This window comes from Chelonoidis abingdonii, chromosome 2, assembly GCF_003597395.2.
Source record: "Chelonoidis abingdonii isolate Lonesome George chromosome 2, CheloAbing_2.0, whole genome shotgun sequence".
NCBI lineage: Eukaryota > Metazoa > Chordata > Testudines > Testudinidae > Chelonoidis > Chelonoidis abingdonii.
Window position 1 is genome coordinate 79,060,836 of NC_133770.1, and position 20,078 is coordinate 79,080,913.

General features: G+C 44.5%; 1 protein-coding gene across 2 annotated transcripts in view; it reads left to right on the top strand.

Annotated features, from left to right (window-relative positions):
- The window catches only part of TGFBR2 (transforming growth factor beta receptor 2), a 78,125-nt gene extending 59,677 nt beyond the window's left edge, over positions 1 to 18,448 (top strand). For both annotated transcript variants that reach the window (XM_032784162.2, XM_032784161.2), the window contains 2 exons: positions 14,510 to 14,637; positions 17,284 to 18,448. In XM_032784162.2, coding sequence (XP_032640053.1) covers positions 14,510 to 14,637; positions 17,284 to 17,463 — 308 coding nt within the window. In that variant the 3' untranslated portion in view covers positions 17,464 to 18,448. The remainder of the gene's footprint in view (positions 1 to 14,509; positions 14,638 to 17,283) is intronic.
- The last annotated feature ends 1,630 nt before the right edge of the window (positions 18,449 to 20,078 follow it).

The following is a 20,078-nucleotide window of genomic DNA, read 5'->3' on the forward strand; positions in this document are numbered from 1 at the left end:
CCCCCCCCCCCCCCCCCCCACGCGTTGACCTCCCTGGAGTGTTAACTCTGAAACCTATTTATGACTGGTCATTTTATCAGAAACATCCTAGGGTAAATCCCTAAGTCCCAATCTTTCTACCGTACCTTAGATGGGTGCCAAAAGTTTAACAGCACCCCTGACAAGTTCTATAATCCAGTAACACATTGTAAGTATAAAAAACAGTGGGATATTGAAGATGTAGGACAGAGTAAAATAAATTGAATGTAACCTCAAAATAAATACCACGAGGAATACTGTGTTACTCATTTTCAGATGTAGTCCATTAAAACCAAATCTCCATTTCTGAGATTATACCTAAAGCTGCCCCAAAAGCTATGTATGGTATAGAAGCCAGGAGACTGGCCACAGAATTTATGTGCAATGTGCTATGACGTACACAGGGCTTTGGGCTTTGTCTCCCCTCTGAATTTAGCCCCTGGTCAAGGTACAAGTAAAATTTGCTGGTGTCATCATAGTGCATAGCATTATGGGACATTTCTGTCCATCCTAAAGCTACCCACAGTTTGGTACATTGACACTTGCACAGCAGGACTGAGTAATGGAGGTGTTGCAAATAATTTTGCCAGATACCATGGCAAATGTGCATTAGGAAGCAAATTTTGTCACTTCTTCCAAAACTAGGGGGTCTCCTTGTCCAGCAGAACCAGAGCAGTAGTATTTCAAGGGACTGCACAGAGAGGGGGCAACCTAGCAAGTTGTAGAGTTTCACAGTGTGAGGATTCCTGCACAGCAATGCGCAGATGAATGAATGGGAGGGAGACGTGATCAGGCTGCAGATCTGCTGCTTCATGGGTCCTTTTGTCCACGAAGGCTTCTCTGCTATTGAGCTGGAATGGTCTCTGCACAGCTGAATCATGGTTGGAGGTCGGAGGAGTATTCCTCTACTCTAGCCTCTCCATATATCTGCTGAGCAGTCAGTTCTGCAATGTGGGTTGGGCTCTGGGTAATGGATTCGCCCTTGGAACAACTGTGTGAGGAAACCTGCAAAGCAAATATGCAATGGCTCTAGCTGTTTACAAGCATTTAAAAAAAAAAATCCCAAAACTATTCAAATATTTCAAGGAAGTAGAGCTTGACAAACATTTTGTGGTTCCATAATTTAACCTCAAGCTTGCATTTTAAAGGCAAGTCCATCCTAGTTTAACTCGTATGGTACTGTGCATTTATAAGTACAGGCCATTTATTGATGCCACTCGCTCTTTTTAATCTGTGTTTAGTAAACAACAATGATAAAATTTAAAAGTGGAAATACAGGATCTTTGCTCTGTCTCTTAAACACTTTTGTTTCTTGCATTTAGCAGCTCGCTGTTGTTTATATATATATATATATATATGGGAGCTGTTTGTTCAGGAATCTTTCATCCTTTTGCTGATGCCTGAGGTCCTTTCCTGTTGATATTTGCTGAGTACAGTGGAATGGTGCTTGTGGTGAAAGCAAGCCTCATTGAAGCTCTGCTCACAAGGCAGCTGCTTAAAAGAGGATATGAGTGTAGTTTCATAAGGAAGAAGAATCATCAGCTTGTCAGCTAGAAGAGAGTGACCTGTTATAACCTTTAGAATAAGCACATAAGAAATGTTAGGAAAAGGAAAAGCTTATCTGGCCCAACATCCCTGCTCTTTCTTGATGGATCTTAACCCCACTTCCTGGTTTTCTTTTTTCATCCTACCCCTCAATCACTGCTTGTCTCCAAAAACAAAACAAAAAATGTCTTGAACTTGTTTATTTCCTGATTGCAGTCATTTTCCCAGGAAGTGTAATTCCGCAACACGATGGCACGACAGAAAGATTTTACTGTTCCCGATCAGAGGTGACCTTTTAGTCGCAAGGGACGCAGCCAAGCCTTAAGCTTTTGTCCTAATAATTGAAATATAACTCCCAGAGCTTGGGCTCAGAGCCACAAAGGGACTTAAACATTGGGATATTCACTGTTGCAAGCCCTTTCAGGCAACTAGAAAACTGGCACCACTCTGCGATCCACAAAGCCTGAGTTAGGTGCCTAGGATCCCTGGCCAACACCGGGGGAGAGAGGTACCTAAGAATGGGATCCACAACAACCAGTGCACGCTAGGTGGGGAGCCGCCTAAGGTAGCCAACAGGAGATACCGAAAGATGGGAAACCCCTCTCTTGGAGTCAGATGGCTTAGGCCTGTGACAAGGACGTAGGAGCCTGCCTCACTCCACACAAAATGCCAAAGGTGACAGGAGCAGGTGGTGGTGCCAACCTTATTCCTTCTAGTCAAGAGGACAGAGTATTTGCCTAGGATGTGGGAGACCCAGGTTCAGTTCCCTGCTCTGCCTAAAGGGGAGACAGCATTGGAACAGGGCAGGGTCTTCTGCCTCTCGGTAGAATGCTCTAACCACTCGGCTATGGCATAGCCTGCAGAGGACCCCCCCTCAGTCTCTCCTATTGAAGCTGTTCCACTGTGGATAAATAATGAAAGACTCATTGGAGCAGGGGGCCTAGACCCAGGATCTCCCACCTCCCAGGCCCATGCCCTAGCCACTGAACTGCAGAGTCATTTGTGCTTTTCCTTTCTCACCCAGTGACTCTAATGACCAGCCACCATGGGTCCCAGCAAAGACATCTGGCCCCAGGGAGGGGTAAAAGCGCATATGCCAGCTGCTGAGATGGAGTGAGGGGGACTGGACAGGTCACCTGCACCTGGGCAGGGGGTTGTCAGCACACATTGCACCAGCTGCCAAGGGGTCTGGAACATGGGGCACTGGACACCAGCCACTGAGGAACTGCCCTAGGACTGGCAGTAGGACCTAGGTGGATACCCCTTCCCAGCCTGGAGCTGGCCTCCCCCCCACTCGCTGAGTTGCAGAATCTCCCCTCGCTTCCCCACCTATCCCTCTGCCCTCCCTGACCCCCTTCACAGAGAGCAGTAGCATAGTGACTGGGTTTTCTCATGTGTCTCTAAAAGATCATCTCTTGCCTCATGACGTCTGACACCCTGGCACCCAACTGGCAGATTACCTGACAGCATTCATAATGATCATTTCCCCCATCTCTCTCGCTGATACCTTCTGCCACCGTCACAACTAGTTCCTTTCTACCAGCATGACTTCTCTGGTGCATGAGGAATACACTCTTCTCGTATATGGGATATACAATCCAACAAGAGAGGAAGTACCCCTCATTTGGACCTTGGTAGGTTGATGTGATTGATGCTGGTAAATATAGTTGGGATGTCCAGGGGAGCCTGTGGAATTTAGAGATCCAGAGTAGTTCGTTCTCTTTTTCTCTAGCAAAGACATGATTACAGTGTCGGTAATCCCATTGCTATGGAAAGTGTGGGAGTTTCAAAAGCAGGAGGAATCAGTGTAAGGTTCCAACAGTAATGCTAACGACTTGCTGGGGAAGCAGGTGGGCCTAATGGTTATTGTACCTTGACACAGTTGAATGGCAGTTTATTTATCAAAGGGAGCTCTGTGTTTCTCTGGAGAACCTGTTTGTGGGTGTGGAGGATTGTGTAGTGTGGGAAGTGCTATATGGCAGGGCCTTTCACTGCAGGCGTTTTGTCAAACGCAGTTTCTGCAGTATGTGAATCCTTTCTAGGCAGCCTTCGTTTGTTTTTAAAAACCGGCAGTTTCATCTGTACTGGGAAGCTGCAGCAGTATCTCACTGTAAAGAGTGGTGCAGGTGGGTCTCCGCTTTGTGCAAAGGCCATGGTATTCTGTGGTGGTGTTTTTGTTGTGCTAAATATGGAGAAGCACAAGGAGCGAGGCGGAAGGCAGAGACATAGATAAAGTTTGTCTGATTTTTTTCACTAGCATATAACTTAGAGGGCATATTTAGAAATCCAGCAACACTGCTTTTGGAAGAACCAAGTGCCCCACTCCACCGTTAACTTGGTATTTAAGTCAGCACAACAGCTGGGCACCAGATGCTGCATGTTGCAAAAAATATGATTTTTCCTCCCAAAGACTTGCCTTTGGCGCCAGAACAGCAACTGCAGTTTTTCTGCCAGCCTTCTAGAAAGAAATTGAAAGCATCTGTGTTTAGGAATGGAGCTGCCATCAGTCGGGGGGAGGGCTCAGGTGCAGCTCTTCTCAAATACAGTATGGGAAAGTGGGGAGGAGAGAGAGACACCAGCGCATGGCTGACATTGCTTGGGGTACTCAAGAAATATTCAATTGCCTGGGGAGGAGGTTGGCTCTGGAGCAGCATCACAACTTCGGTTGAACCAGGAGCCTGGTTTTAATGTAACTATGTAGTGAGTGTATGTTACATGAAGAAGGGCACTTATTTACCCTGTGCTGCTTTTGGAAAGAGTCAAACAACCATAGTTTTTTGTTCCTAATACTAATGTGTCTTTTAACACAATGAAATGTGACCGCCATTGTATCATGCTCTCTCTTGATGGAACTTAACCCCACTTCCTGGGCTTTGGAAGGGGGCCCACAAGTTTAACATGCACTTTGGGGCTAACCCAACCCCCAGGGCTCTAAAGTGTCGAGTCAAGTAGGCCTCAGTTACTCATGGCTCAGCAGCTAGAGCTCAGTAAGATTCCTCTTCCTTCCTCTCCTCACCTCAGGAGCTGCAGCATAGTGGCTACTTAGCATGTAACCCAACCCGTGTGGCATAATTCATGTGTCTGCCTCTCCTGTCTTTAGTAGAGAACACCCTGAAGTCCATGGAAGTGAGGGCAGTCTCTAGCTGACAGTCAGATGTAGCGAGTCTTAAAGAGTATGCACCTTAGAAACAGCACAGCTAGCTGACAGTTCTAACACAGAGCAATCAGCTGTGCAGAACATCTCACCAGGAGCAATCAGAGGTGGAGATGTATAGTTTAGTTCCCCCGCCCACCTCAGACCACATCCATCTGGAAGAGAACACTTTGTTCCCCGTTCCAAGGCATCCTTCCTCTCCCCGTGCCATCTCCTTCTGCAATATTGGTCTGTTGCATTGTTCTGCGGGCCCTCTGGATGGGAGACAAGGGGGATGGATTGCTAAGACCTCATGGAGCTGAGGGATAAGCCATTCAGCAGCTCCTTAAACCTAACCATAACATTGCTTTGGAGCTGCTCCATAATCTGACAGGCACCTACCTGATAGTCCTCAGGCTCAGCCAAGCTGATGTGGAGCTCCCCTTAGTTGCAGTAAGGGCAGGGTCTCCACCTGTATGTGAGAAGTGCCCTGCACACTGTGGCTTAATAGGAAAAATGCACAGAAATAACTAGCTGCAATTCTGTGAAAGGGATGAGTAAAGCTTATGTTTGAAGAGGGAGTATGTGTCCAGTGGCTAGAATAGGGGACTAGAGCTCAGGACAGTCTGGTTCTATTCCCACCTTTGCCACTGATTTCATGTGTAAACTGGGGCACATCTTTGAACCTCCTCGGGCCTCAGTTTCCCCATCTCTAAAATAGGGAAAATGCAAAAGCACATGAGTTATTTAGGAGCCAAAATCAATAATGTGACTTGTGCTCCTAAATCTCTTAGATGTTTTAGAAAATCTCCCCCCACTGTCTTTTGTTAAGTGCTTTGAGACCTATGAGAAATGATATATAAAGGTTAAGTATTTATTTAAGTCGCTTATCAGCTGTAGACAAGGATTTGAAAATTGCGTTCCTAAAGTTAGGAGCCTGAATCTATATTTAGTCATCTAAGCTAGTGTCCAGATTTTCAAACATGCTGAGCTCCCACTGACTTAGGTGCCTGAAATACCCAGTTTTGAACATTTGTACACTTTCAGTTTACACATCAGTGTTCGTAAAGTGTCTTGAGAGCCTCTGATGAGCTGTGCTGTCAGAGAGAGATTATATTTTAGTATGCTGGATGATCATCACAGATGTATGCAAACATTATTTTAGTTAATCTGAAAATTCATCACCCTCCAGTTTTTTGCCTGTCATCTTCAGGCAAGCTGGACACTTTTTTCACATTTCTGTAAGACAAAATAGGTAATGTTCCAGTAAAGGGGCGGGCCTTCCACATGAGACAAAACTGTCCCACAGAATCATGAGGTGAAAATGGAGCAATGGAAATGCTCAATTAATATTAGTTATCATTATTATTTGTATTACAGTAACCACACTATTGAACATTTTTATTAATGACCGGGAAGAAAATATAAAATAATCACTGATAAAGATTGCAGATGATGCAAACATTGTAGGTGAGGGGGTAGATAATGAAGAGGACAGGACACCAATGTTCCCTCTAATTTTTCCCACCCATGTGTGGAATGAATTTTATTATGTGCACCAATCTGGAGGTGATGTGTGACACTTCACCTCCAGATTGGTGCACATAATAAAATTCATGTAGTGCAGGAGGGGGCTCTAGGTTATGGGGTGGGACCGAGGGATTTGGAATGTGGGAGAGGGCTGTGGGTTGGGGTTGGTGTGTGGGAGGGGGTGTGGTCTCTGGGGTGGGGCCTCTGGGGTGGGGCCAGGGATGATGGGTTTGAGGTGCAGGAGGTGGGTTCGGCTGAGGGATTCGGGAGGGGGCTGTGGGTTGAGGCAGGGGTTGGGGTGAGGGCTCTGGCATGGGGCTGGCGATCAGGGGTTTGGAGGCCAGGAGGGGGCTCTGGGTTGGGGGTGGTGGCTCAGGACTGTGATAGCGGGTTGGGGTTGGGGTGTGGGCTTACCTTGGGTAGCTCCTGGTCAGCAATGCAGCAGGGCTAAGGCAGGTTTCCTCCCTGCCTGGCACCGTGCCGCACCCTAGAAGCAGCCAGCAGGTTCGGGTCCTAGACGGGGGCGCAGAAGGCTTGGAGTATTGCTCTTGCCCGCAGGCAATACCCTCCCAGCTTCCATTGGCCAGCTGCCCGGCCATGACAGGTTGGGGGCCGGGCTAGGTTCAGGTTGGGGGAGGGGCATCCCTCCGCTGGCCACAGCAGGTCCCCAGGCGGGTTCCCTGAGTACCCACGTGGTGCTAAGAAGGCTGCTACGCGGTCACTGATGCAGAACAATCTGGATCACTTAGAAAGCTAGGCACAAGCAAACAACATGTGTAGTAGTATGGCTAAATATCAGTGTATACAAAGCATGCAGGCCATGCTTACAGGACGGGGGACTCTATTCTGAGCAGCAGTGATTCTGAAAAAGATTTGCAGGTCGGGGTAGATTATCATGAGCTCCCAGAGTGATGCTGTGGCCAAAAGTGCTAATGCAATCCTCTATATTTGGCACTGGTGTGATCGCTGCTGGAATACTGGGTCCAGTTCTGGTGTCTACAATTCAAGATGAGGGTTGATAAATTGGAGAGGGCTCAGAGAAGAGTCAGAAGAATTTTGGAAGACTTGCCTTTTAGGGATAGACTCAAGGAGCTTAAGCTGTTTAGCTTAACAAAGAGAAATGTGTTCTTATAACGTTGGTTATGAGAACAGGCACCTTATCGAAATTTCCCCCTTTAAAAAAAAGTCTATTCAACCTTTTCATTTGGGAATACTAGAGAACTAATTTCAGTCAGGGGAAATATTAGAAGAATGTAGATCAGCTTTTTCCCTCACCAGCCTAGCCAGCATCTGTGAGAAGGCAGTGTTGTCTAGTGGATAGAGCACTGACATGGACTCAGAAGATCTGGGTTCTATTCCCAGCTCTACCTGGCCAGTTGGGTGACTCAGACTCTCTGTGCCTCGGTTTCCACCGCTGGAAAATGGGGGTAATGATGTTGCCCTCCTTTCTAAAGTGCTTTGAGATCTACTGATGAAGGGTGTTTTGTAAGAGCTAGGCTTTATTTATTTGTTTTAGTGCTAACGAAAAATTGCAGTGATTAATAACAGAACACTGGAATGACAGTTAAACAAACGGGGCCCATTTATCCCATTGTGCAGCGGGGAGGCTCCCCACACCCAGTCTCACCCTGCACTCCCTGTCGGCCTCATCCTGAACCCATTGAGACCAATCGGAGTCTTTTCATTAACTCCAATGGACTTTTTGATCAGGCTAAGTGGGAGGGAATCAACCACCTCCACTGCATCATCTTCTCTGCCTGAGACTCCTCTGAGATCTGCACAGAGGGACAGACAATGAGCAGGGTGATGGACACGTACATATTCAAACAAGCTTTTAGGAATACCTGACACTGTTTCACTGTGAGACACACAAGGTGGGTGAGGCAATATCATTTGTTGGACCAACTTCTTTTGGTGGAAGGGACAAGCTTTTACAGGGTAAGTCTACACTACGGGATTATTCTGATTTTACAGAAACCGTTTTTTTAAAACAGATTGTATAAAGTCGAGTGCATGTGGCCACACTAAGCACATTAATTCGACGGTGTGTGTCCATGTACTGAGGCTAGTGTCAATTTCCGGAGCATTGCACTGTGGGTAGCTATCCCGTAGCTATCCCATAGTTCCCGCAATCTCCCTCGCCCATTGGAATTCTGGGTTGAGATCCCAATGCATGATGGGGCAAAAACAGTGTCGCGGTTGATTCTGGGTAAATGTCGTCACTCATTCCTTCCTCCGTGAAAGCAACGGCAGACAATCATTTCGTGCCCTTTTTCCCTGGATTGCCCTGGAAGTTGTCATAGCATGGCAACCATGGAGACTGTTTTCCTTTTTGTCACTGTCACCGTATGTGTATTGGATGCTGCTGACAGATACAGTACTGCAGTGCTACACAGCAGCATTCATTTGCCTTTGCAAGGTAGCAAAGACAGTTACCATCCCTGTTGCACCGTCTGCCATTGTAAATTGGCGATGAGATGATGGTTATCAGTCATTTTGCACCGTTTGCATTTGGAAATTGGCGATGACAGTTATCAGTCCTTCTGTACCGTCTGCTGCTGTCATGGGTGCTCCTGGCTGGCCTCGCTAAGGTCAGCTGGGGGCGCATGGACAAAAATGGGAATGACTCTCCAGGTCATTCCCTTCTTTATGTTTTGTCTAAAAATAGAGTCAAGTCCTGCCTAGAATATGGAGCAAGTGTACTAGAGAACCAGAGAGCACAGCTGCTCCGTGTCAGAGCCCCAGAGATCCCGCAGAAATGATGAGCTGCATGCCGTTCTAGGGGGTGCCCCTGCAACAACCCCACCCATTGCTTCCCTCCTCCCGCACCCCTCCTGGGCTACATCCTGGGCTTCATTTGTGTGATGAAGTAATAAAGAATGCAGGAATAAGAAACACTGAGTTTTTAGTGAGATAAAATGAGGAGGAGGCGGCCTCTAGCTGCTATGATGAGGACGGTTACCAAGCCTTTTGTACTGTCTGCTGGGAATGACCAGGAGTCATTCCTATTTTTACCCAGGCGCCCCCGGCCGACCTCACCGAGGCCAGCCAGGAGCATGCACGGGCTGCTGATGATGATGACGATGGCTACCAGTCATTTTGCATCATCTGCCACTGGGAAGGGGATGCTGGTGTTCAGCGCTGTCGCACCACGTCTACCAGCAGCATCCCAAACGATTTTTTTCCCTTTTCTTTCATGGGGGGGAGAAGGGTGTAAACTGACGACATACACCCTGAAACACCTGGGAAAATGTTTTTGACCCTTCAGGCGTTGGGAGCTCAGCCAAGAATGCAAATGCTTTTCGGAGACTGCGGGGACTGTGGGATAGCTGGAGTCCTCAGTCCCACCTCCCTCCATGAGCGTCCATTTGATTCTTTGGCTTTCCATCACGCAGCACTGTGCTGAGTCCCTGCTATGGCCTCTGTCTATCATAGCCTGGAGATTTTTTCAAATGTTTTGTCATTTCGTCTTCTGTAACGGAGCTCTGATGGAACAGATTTGTCTCCCCATACAGAGATCAGATCCAGTATCTCCCATACAGTCCATGCTGGAGCTCTTTTTGGATTTGGGACTGCATCGCCACCCGTGCTGATCAGAGCTCCACGCTGGGCAAACAGGAAATGAAATTCAAAGGTTCGCGGGGCTTTTCCTGTCTACCTGACCAGTGCATCCGAGTTCAAATGGCTTTCCAGAGCTGTCACAATGGTGCACTGTGGGATACCACCCGGAGGCCAATATCGTCAAATTGCGACCACACTAACTCTAATCCTCGTCGGGGAGGAGTACAGAAATGGGTTTAAAGAGCCCTTTATATCAATATAAAGGGCTTCGTTGTGTGGACGGGTGCAGGGTTAATTCGGTTTAACGCTGCTAAATTCGGTTTAAACGCGTAGTTTCGACCAGGCCACAGATTCACAGGATGGAAGGCCAGAGGGAGCATTGTGATCATTTAGGCTGACGACCTGTATGACACAGGCCATAGAACTTTCCCAACATAATGCCTAGGGCGGAACTTTTAGAAAAACATCCAGTCTTGATTTAAACATGGAGAATCCACCATGACCACTAGTGAATTGTTCCAATGGTTCATTACTCTATTATAGATTTACGTCCTATTTCTAGTCTGAATTTGTCTAGCTTCAACTTCCAGCCATTCAGTTGCATTATAGCTTTCTCTCCTAGATTGAAGAGTCCATTATTAATTTTTTGTACCCCATGTCAGTACTTATAGCCTGAAATCAAGTCAACCCTCTTTGTTAAGCTCAGTAGATCGACTCTATCACAAAAGGCAGGTTTTTTAATTCTTTAATCATTCTTGTGGCTCTTCTCCGAACTTTCTCCAATTTATCAACACCCTTCTAGAATTGTGGGCACCAGAACTGCACACAGTATTCCAGCAGCAGTCACAGCAGTGCCAAACATGTAGATAAAATAACCTCTCTGCTCCTGCTTGAGATTCCCCTGTTTATGCATCCTAAGATCATATTAGCTCTTTTGATCACAGACTTCCATGGGGAGCTTGTGGTCAGCTGCTAATCCACCATGCTCCCCAAATCTTTTTAAGAGTCACTTATCAGAGGGGTAGCCGTGTTAGTCTGAATCTGTAAAAGCAGCAAAGAATCCTGTGGCACCTTATAGACTAACAGACGTTTTGGAGCATGAGCTTCGTGGGTGAATACCCACTTCATCAGATGCATCTGACGAAGTGGGTATTCACCCATGAAAGCTCATGCTCCAAAGTCTGTGAATCTATAAGATGCCACAGGATTCTTTGCTGCTTTTAAGAGTCACTGTTTTCCAGGATAGAGTCCCCCATTCTGTATGTATGGCCTACATTCTTTGTGACCTGTCCCTTTCATTATTTACCACTCCCCCAATATGTGTCATCTGCATACTTTATCAGAGACAATATTATGTTTTCTTCCAGACCACTGAGAAAAACGTTAAATAGCATAGGGCCAAGAAACAATAAAAAAAAAAATTGGAGATATAGCTATCTCCTAGAACTGGAAGGGACCCCAAAAGGTTATCGAGTCCAGTCCCCTGCCTTCACTAGCAGGACCAAGTACTGATTTTTGCCCTAGATCCCTAAGTGGCCCCCCATGGGTTTAGCAGGCCAATGCTCGAACCATTGAGCTATCCCTCCCCACTGGAACACACCCACTTGATAATAATTCCCCATTTTGAGGCTTATCCGTTGGACATTTTATAATTCATTAATATCTGCCATGTTAATTTTATATTGCTCTAGTTTTTAATCAAAATGTCATGCAGAAACAAGTCAAACACTTTACGGAAGTCTAGGTATATTACATTAAGCAAACTTATAATCTCATCAAAAAGGATATCGAGTTAGTTTGACAGTATGTATTTTCCATAAACCCAGGCTGATTTGCATTACTCTCCTTTAATTCTTTATTATAGTTCCTTTGCTTAATAAATAAGTTAGTTTTAAATGCAAAAGATGTTTTGATAGTCTGTGAGAAACTTTTTCTTGTGTATCCAGCCCATTTAAGGTAGTTTTATTTTAACAAAGTTAAAATGTTCCTGTATAGCTAATTGAATTTGAATTTCCATTCACATAGAGCTTGACTTGAATCGTAAGTAAAAAATTCTTGATCACCTGCTGAGAAATGCATCATTTGCCATTTTCTAACATAATAAAAATTAAGAGTATCAAGCATTGAACCATGAGCCTGCACGTCTGTGTAGCTCAAAAGCTTGTCCCTTCCACAAACAGAATTTGGTCTAATAAAAGATATTACCTCACCCGACTTGTTTCCCTCCTATCTTGGGACCAACATGGTTACGGCAACACTGCAAACAACTGTGTCACTATATCCCCCATAACAGTGGATGGTGCTGGTGTCTCATAATGAGGCTGCCTTTTTATTGATACTTTCCAGCAGGAAATGGTTTCATCCTCCTCCTCTCCCCCCCGGCCTTTGTCTGTTCTATCCTCCTATCATGTCCTGACTGACTAGGACTGTAAGCTCCTTTGGAAAGGGACTGTCTTCTCTGTTGTTTGTCTATATTGCAATAAGGCCGTGATCCTTTGACCAGGGTGCATAGGCCATTGTTAAATGATAAATGGTAGTAACAAATAGATCAGGAGTCAGGGAACATTGATCCCATTAGAATTCATGACAAAACAGAACATTTCCCAAGGTATTGCATGGTTCTGATATTGATTTTAATTAGATTTGCTTATTATTGGTTAAAGCTTGCAACAACTTTGAAACTGAATGTATCTGCTTTTTCATTGTGCAGGCATTGCATTGTACTCATGGGTATCAGACTGTCAAGATGGCAGTTTCCGTTTGGTTTTAAGGGCTATATTCTGCTAGCCATACTCTTGTTGAGCAGTCTTACACTGCTGGTGGAACTATCTGTGGATCAAGGTACTAATCATCAGGAGCAAGACTGGAAGACTCTGGCCCTTAATTGAGTGCTTGTTTAACTATATTCAAAACTTAAAAACAGTGATGTACTATGAAGGATTTAGGAACTGCTATACTGGATCAGATTTGTGGTCCAGCTGATCTAGTGTTTAGACAGTGGAAGCTATCAGATGCTTCAGAGGAAGATGTAAGAACTCCACCCCACCTTAAGCATATGTGGGATAACCTGCACCCACATTAGATCTCATCTTGATCTTCAGTATTTAGAGAGTGGCTTAAGCTCGGAAGCATGAGCTTTAATATTCCTTCCATAAATTGTCATTATCAGTAAGTGTAACTCTGGATATTTTTGGTATCCATATAAATATCAAATTCCTCTTTGAATCTTGCTAAATTCCTGGTCTCAACAACAGCCCGTGACAATGAGTTCCACAGACTAATTATGCATTGTATAAAAAAGTATTTCTTTTATCCAGTGAATTTGCCACCCTTCAGTTGCATTAAATGTCCCTTATTCTTGTGTTATGAGCAGGGAGAACAGAAGTTCCTGTTCTACCTTCTCTATTGTACAATTCATTATATGAAGCACTTTTTATCATGTCCCCTCCTATTCGTTTCCTTTCTAACGTAAACGTTCCCGATGTGTTCAATCTCTCTTCATACAAGAATTTCCCCAGGCCCTGGATCATTCTTGTCATGTTTCCTGGAATAATTTTTAATTATGAAATAGCCTGCAAGATGTGCTGCATGGTATTCCAGCTGAGGCCGTACCATTGATTTATCCTATTGCATTATCATATTGCCCTTATTCTTCATCCTATTGCTTCTTGTGCATCTTCTAGGTATGTAAATACAGTCACTAGAATAGCTTGTCGATTACATTTCAGTTTTTCTTATATATGTCACATTTTCAAGGGGTCCTCAATTAATTCCTTGAATGAAACAATAGGCAGTAGAACAGGCCAACCTCATAAATCTTTATCCAGTACCAGTAAGTCATTAGGCCTGTCCCTGGGAGTAAATTCTCCATCTGTTTCCAAAGAAACCACAGCATTTTCAACATTGTGTCAGCATTTACTGTAATATTGCCGCTCCCAGAGATTTCTTGAGTTTTCTCCAAAGGTCCCATATGGCTTAGTCTTTCTCTCACACACTCATGTGCACCCGTACAAAAATATGGAGAACACAAACAAAAACTAGAGTGGAAGGACTGCTGTCATGAATCTGGGCCCCCTACATAGATTCTGACCTATTGGCACTATCTCCCCCCCCCTTTAAATTAATATTTTGGTGGGGCAGGGGGGAAGGAAGTACACTTTTGTCTCCAGTGATCATTTTTCTGTAGTGACCAGGGAGGCCTATACACCAGCTTTCAGCACTGCTTCTTGCCTTAATAAGCTGCACCTTTCAATTTCTCAAGCAACTGTTGTCCTTTAGAGACCAGTCACATTCCTATGTAAACCATAGACAGATTTCAGCTGGATGTCCACCCTCAAAGTGTTTTCCCTGGATTTGCAAACGAGGTCAGCCCAAAGGGGCCAGTCCTGCATCTTCTGCTCAGGCAAAGCTGTTGCCTGAATGAGGGCTCCTGGATCAGACTCCCAAATTGTTGAGAGTCACTATGATGCGGTGATTGCTATTAATGTGAGTAAGTATTGGGGAATAATGTGAATGAGGATAGAATGAGCGTGCCAGAAAAAAGAAAAAAAAATACTTACATTTTAGAAAAAGCCACAGGCGTGGCTTTATTTGAAGCTGGCCAGCTGGTACACCATGGGCTGTGGCAGTTAAGCAGCTGATCTTACTTCTGTTAATGGCTCTTGGCACCAATATAACAGGCAAACCCATCTAAGTCTCTGTGTTTACTTGTTCGCTTGGCAGAAGTGAAAGACTACGAGCCCCCATTTGGTTCTAAAGTACGAGAGCACCCTTGTGTTGAAAGCATGAAGGACAATGTCTTGCGAGATAGAGGGCGTCCAGAAATCCCTAGCTCCTGGCTGAACCATCAGGTAAGAACATGCAATGCAAGTGACTGTAGCATTCAGCCACTGCCCTGAGTAGGGGTGATGCAGTCCAGACACAGTCCCTCATCCAGTGCTCTGGGGTGCAGAGGGCTGAACAGGCAGCACCATCTGTTAAGAAAAGGGCTACAGTTTCTTAATAGGCTGGCGGTGCTGGTGCTCCTGCCCATCCACATCCTTAGTAAATCTCACACCTCATCATTCTGCACTGGGTTTCCTCTTCCAACCCCATCACCTTAGTGCAGGGCAGTGAAGTTCTACTGCACCCGTGGTCTCAGAAGACACAATCTCTACCCTAAATGATCCCTCTTAGCTAGAAACCAAACCCAAATCAATCAGCCAAATCTCAGTGAAATATATTGCCTCCTAAAGCACTCCCAGTTCAGGCTCTGAAGGAGGAAAGGGGAGAAAATTTCAGCTGAGAAATAACTTCTGTCAGACTCAGAATTTTTTCCTAGGGACCATCAGCAAGGGCATGCCAGCTGATCTGGTGGGTTAAGGCAACAGAGGAGAGGCAGTCTCAGCTCGTTCAGGGCTTTGAAAGGGAAGCATTAACAATCCTCTTCAGTTGTGGGCTCTGAATCTCTCTATTGGCCCTAACCGGTCTTGAAGAACATAGGTTCTTCTCACATTTGGTTAGTCACAGTCCAGGGCTTGCCACAGACTGGACTACAGGGGTGTGAATTGTGGAGCACTCTGACTGCCTTGTATAGACCCTGCTGACTCAGACTCAGAGGTGCCTAGTGTGTGTTAACGTGGTCCCGTTTGAAACCGGACTATGTCAATGCAAACGAGGGCCTTGTTGTTTGAGCCACTGGGATCTACACAATGCAGTGAGAGTGCAACACGCAGAGTGGTGTACAGTACACACACACACACACACACACATACATACATACATACATATATATGACTGTGGCACTGTGCAGACAAGTCCTGAGTGAAACTGTCTGAAAACCAGGCAAGGCTGTGTATTTCTCAATGTCTGCTCTGGCTGGTACAAAAGCAGACAACTCAGTCCTCAGCCTATTGATCACATCAGTGAAATAAATTGACAGCTGCTCACAAAAGAACACACTTGCCAGTCACTAACGAAGTAGGGCTAAATAAATGAGGGCAGGAACCAGCCTGATTGTCTCAAGAGAAACAAGAACAGGGAAACACTCCAGTTCTGCTGCCAGCTATACTAGATGAGCTACAGATGCCCCATAAGCCTTAGAGCAATTGCTGGAGAACCCCCAGGACACTTTGCCTCTTGTCTGGCAACAGGTGAGTGCTGCTCACTAGCCGCTGCCCTGTGGAATCAGGTGGCAGGATAGTTGCTGCACCCTGACTACACCACTATGGAGAGATTGCGGTGCTCACCCAACAGGCCCCCTAGAACGACAAACTGGGAAGAGCACAGTCTCTGTACTTCAGGGGCTGTGCACAATCTGGCCATAAGTGAGGTTTAATCAAAAGAATAATTTAGGGAAATTGACAGTACTGGATTTGATCTCACTGATAAGGAGCTTTAATAAAAGGAGATTTGGTTCCCACCCTATAAATCCTCTCAACATTTCATGCAGCACCACCAGAAATTCAGCAGGGCATTGACTTCAGTGGAGCTATCACAGTTTATCCCAGGTGGGGATCTACCCCAGAATTCTTTAGTTCTAATTTTGAAATCAGTAGAAGTTGCTCTTACTGTAATGGCTCCTCCATATTCATTTTCTTCCTCTGCTGTTGTGGTTTGGTAATGAACCCATTATTCATAGTGATAACATTCTGGAATAGATTTACATATTGCATTGTTTTCCCCCTTAATGAGACTTGTTGCACTATTGATTCCAAGTTAATGTTTAATATTTAATTTAATTTACTGCTTGTAATTTCAATGCCAGCAGAAAATGAATCTTATTTGTATACAGATAGTAACATTCTGCTATTAACATTGACATCAGTCAACATCACCAATTAGGGAAATATATAATTAATGTGGTATTGTGAAGTGTGTGTTTTTCAATAAAAAGTTTAATATAAATCCTGCTTAATGGCTTTTAGTGTCAGAAAGCAAAACACAGAATTTCCTGGCAAATATGTCTTGTTTATAAAGATATTGCTATTTCCAATAAACATGTGCAGCAGCACTGCAATTACAGCCAAATACCTGTGAGTAATGTGTCTGCAAGATCAGGGCTTATGTTTCTACATAGATCCAAGAAACCATAAGGACCTGAACTGGGGCCTGATACTTAGTTTTTCTCCAGATTTCACTTGGATTTCCCATTACCCTCTTCATGATCAGCTGACCAGTAATAGTGAGGGTATCATGTACCATATCACACTTCTAAAACACACTGCTGGATTCTGCAGTAATGGTCCACTGTATTTTATACTACAGTACTCTACAGTAATGGTCCAAAACCTGCAGTAACTCTGCTGTAGTCTACTGTAAATAGTGCAGTATTTCTGTATAGAGTTCTCACTACACTTCACATCAGATAGAGACCAATTCTGTAAACACATATGTACGTCAGTAACTTTGCTCACCCAAGAAGTCGCACAAAGTTACTCACGCACAACTGCTTGCGTTGCCCGAGACCTAACTATCCTGTAGAGGAATTCATTGCTGTGTTTCTGTGCCCATTGCAGGGTATCCAGATGGTGTGTGAGACTCTTATTGAGTGTTGGGATCATGACCCCGAAGCCCGGCTCACTGCGCAGTGTGTGGCTGAGCGTTTCAATGAGCTTGAGCACCAGGACAGACTCTCAGGAAGAAGTTGTTCAGAGGAGAAAATCCCAGAAGACTGCACTGTGACCACCACCAAGTAGCAACCAGCTCAGGCTTGTGTAAAGGAGGGAAGTTGCTCCTGAACTCATGCAGCTTGGAAAAAGAAGAGGTCCTGATAGATGCCTGGACTTGCTTCCTGAAGTACTGAGGATCTTGCCACTCCTTTTAAGCGGTGTCTCCAGAGAGGGACAAGAATTTGTGGGAACCAAAAGTAGGGAGTTGGTGTCATACCGTGGGTGCCCTAGATCTTGTCATGGCTAAGCTGTGTTAGCACTTCCTCAGGAAACAAGATTTGACAATAGCCAATAATATTTGCACTTTATTAATGGCTGTATTGAACTACAGAATAGCTATTCTTATATATACAGCCATACTCTGGAAAGAGTAAAATGTGCTTCCAGGAAACTACCAGTACCTAAGAGAACCCTGCCCATTAAGGAAACAAAGGGAGAGGTCTCTCATGATACCAGCAACAGCGTGCTAGGCAGGTCACCAAATGATTAGGAACAACAGGCAATAGAAAGGTGGCTTTCGAATCACATACTTGTACATATCCTGCTGCTGCCTTGCTGCTTTGTGTTTTAGAGAGCTTGTTCACAGCAGACAGACAGATTTGGCCTCAGAGTCTGTTTCAGTTATGCAGTAACTATGCAATCATTTCTGCAGCTGGTTCCAAAAGTTTTAGTATGTATTGTTCAGTGGGTCACCAGCGCACTCAGATGCTTAACTATGTTCCTCAAAATATTCCAAAAAAGAGGGGTTGCGTTTGACATGTCTCTCCATATGAAGTCATTCTCCCTCAGATGTTTATTGCTTTGAATTTACACTTCCTACTAGCAGGCTGCAAAATATCAGAGGAACATGTTTCCTTCGCCTGACCCTAGGAAACCAGGCAAGGCCGATAATAAGGCAGCTGTTTTGCATTTGCTGTACATTCTGATGAAAGGCAGTACTTCTTTTTACTCTTCATGTATTGATATAAAAACAAACACTCTTTATACACAGCATGTCTAATTTCTTGACACACAAGAAAAGCTATAGGGAAGTCTGAGCAAAGGTCTATCTAGCCTAGTATTCTGTCTTCCAGCAGTGCCCCCAGAGGGAATGAACAGACCAGGTAATCCATCCCCTCTTGCCCATTCCCAGCTTCTCGCATACAGACTAGGGTCACCATCCCTGCCCATCCTGGCTAATAGCCACTGATGGACCTATCCTCTATGAACTTACCCAGTTCCTTTTCATAGTTCAGACTCTGTTTCATGCCTTATTTGCAAAAGCCAGGAAAGAACATGGATGTCCTCCAACTCCCATGCAGATCTGGGTGCAGTGGGAACACTGTCTAACATAAAATTGTCACATACTGCACATACACAGTGGTTAGAGCTGCTCCCAGCTATTCAGTATAACTAGCAAAAAATGTGCATTCCAAAATTCACCCATCAGACATTACTTACATTCTTTTCACCCTCCAAGAGGTTTAGATTTGAAGTTGGCCTCATATTGGACTTTAAAGTAAAGCTATCAGCGGTCTGTATTTCCTACTAGTTTTGTCTTCAAGTGTCTTCTGTGACCTGTGCTCCTCTCACAGAGGAATAAAATGTGCCATTGAAATTAACAAAACAATTCTCCATTAATAAATATATAGAGAGAGAAGTGTGTCCAGTGCAATTATAAAAGGCTTTGTCAGACATTGATATTTTTCTAGGAGACTCCTTTATAAATCAATAGGAAACATGTTTATTCACATAAAGTTAAGATTTATGGTGAAAATATTTTATTTAAAATGTTTTTGTATATGCTTTTATAATAAACTATATAGAGATATTTAAAGAGTGGTGCAGAAAGTCAACAACTAAAACTGGATTCAGAAAATACTATGCCGGATTTATAGAGGGACTATCTTAGCTTGAATGGTGGCACTACAGGCAAAAGGAATACAGCTTAGCTGCTTTGTGCTGCAAACATCAATAACATTTTGTTACTATAAATGCCACCCGGTGGATTGATGTCATCTATGCAGAGCTATGGCCCATTGACCTCTAGTGGTGGGTTTGGAGAATGCATGCCAGTAACTGCCTGGAGAGGAAAAGCAAGCCATTGTCACTAAGTGGATAGTAGCATAAGATTGTGTCATGGCCTGTTTTTCCTCATTCCAGGGTAGAGGCCAAGGAATAACATCCAGTAGTCCCTGACACTACTGACATTTTTACTCCTACATGTAAAGGGAATTTTATTCTTCTTCTAAGGAGTATTTCATCTGTCCATCATATATGAAATAGGAATGTGGATATATACTCTTCTTTATCAAATGTTTCATGCACTTATTTTCATTTTAAACAGTGTTTGTTTTGTATAGATCAAATGTTAGAGCAAATAAAACAACTAGAGACCTTTTTTCATTGGGATTTTCTTATCTGGACAAATTTTCCAGAAGGAGTAAGTGATCTGGCTGGGGAAAGATGTTTCCTCACAGAAAGCACAGCAGAGTTAGGATTGATCATTCACAGTCAGCCCTTCTCTCCAGGTGCCTGAGAGTGAAGCTCAGAGCACAGCTGCTTTGTTGGCCTCATGGCCAACAAATCCAGGCTATAGTCATGGTCTCTTGCTGGGGCAGTGGGGAAGCCTATGGAAATTTTAAACCTACCCCAAGCTGTTA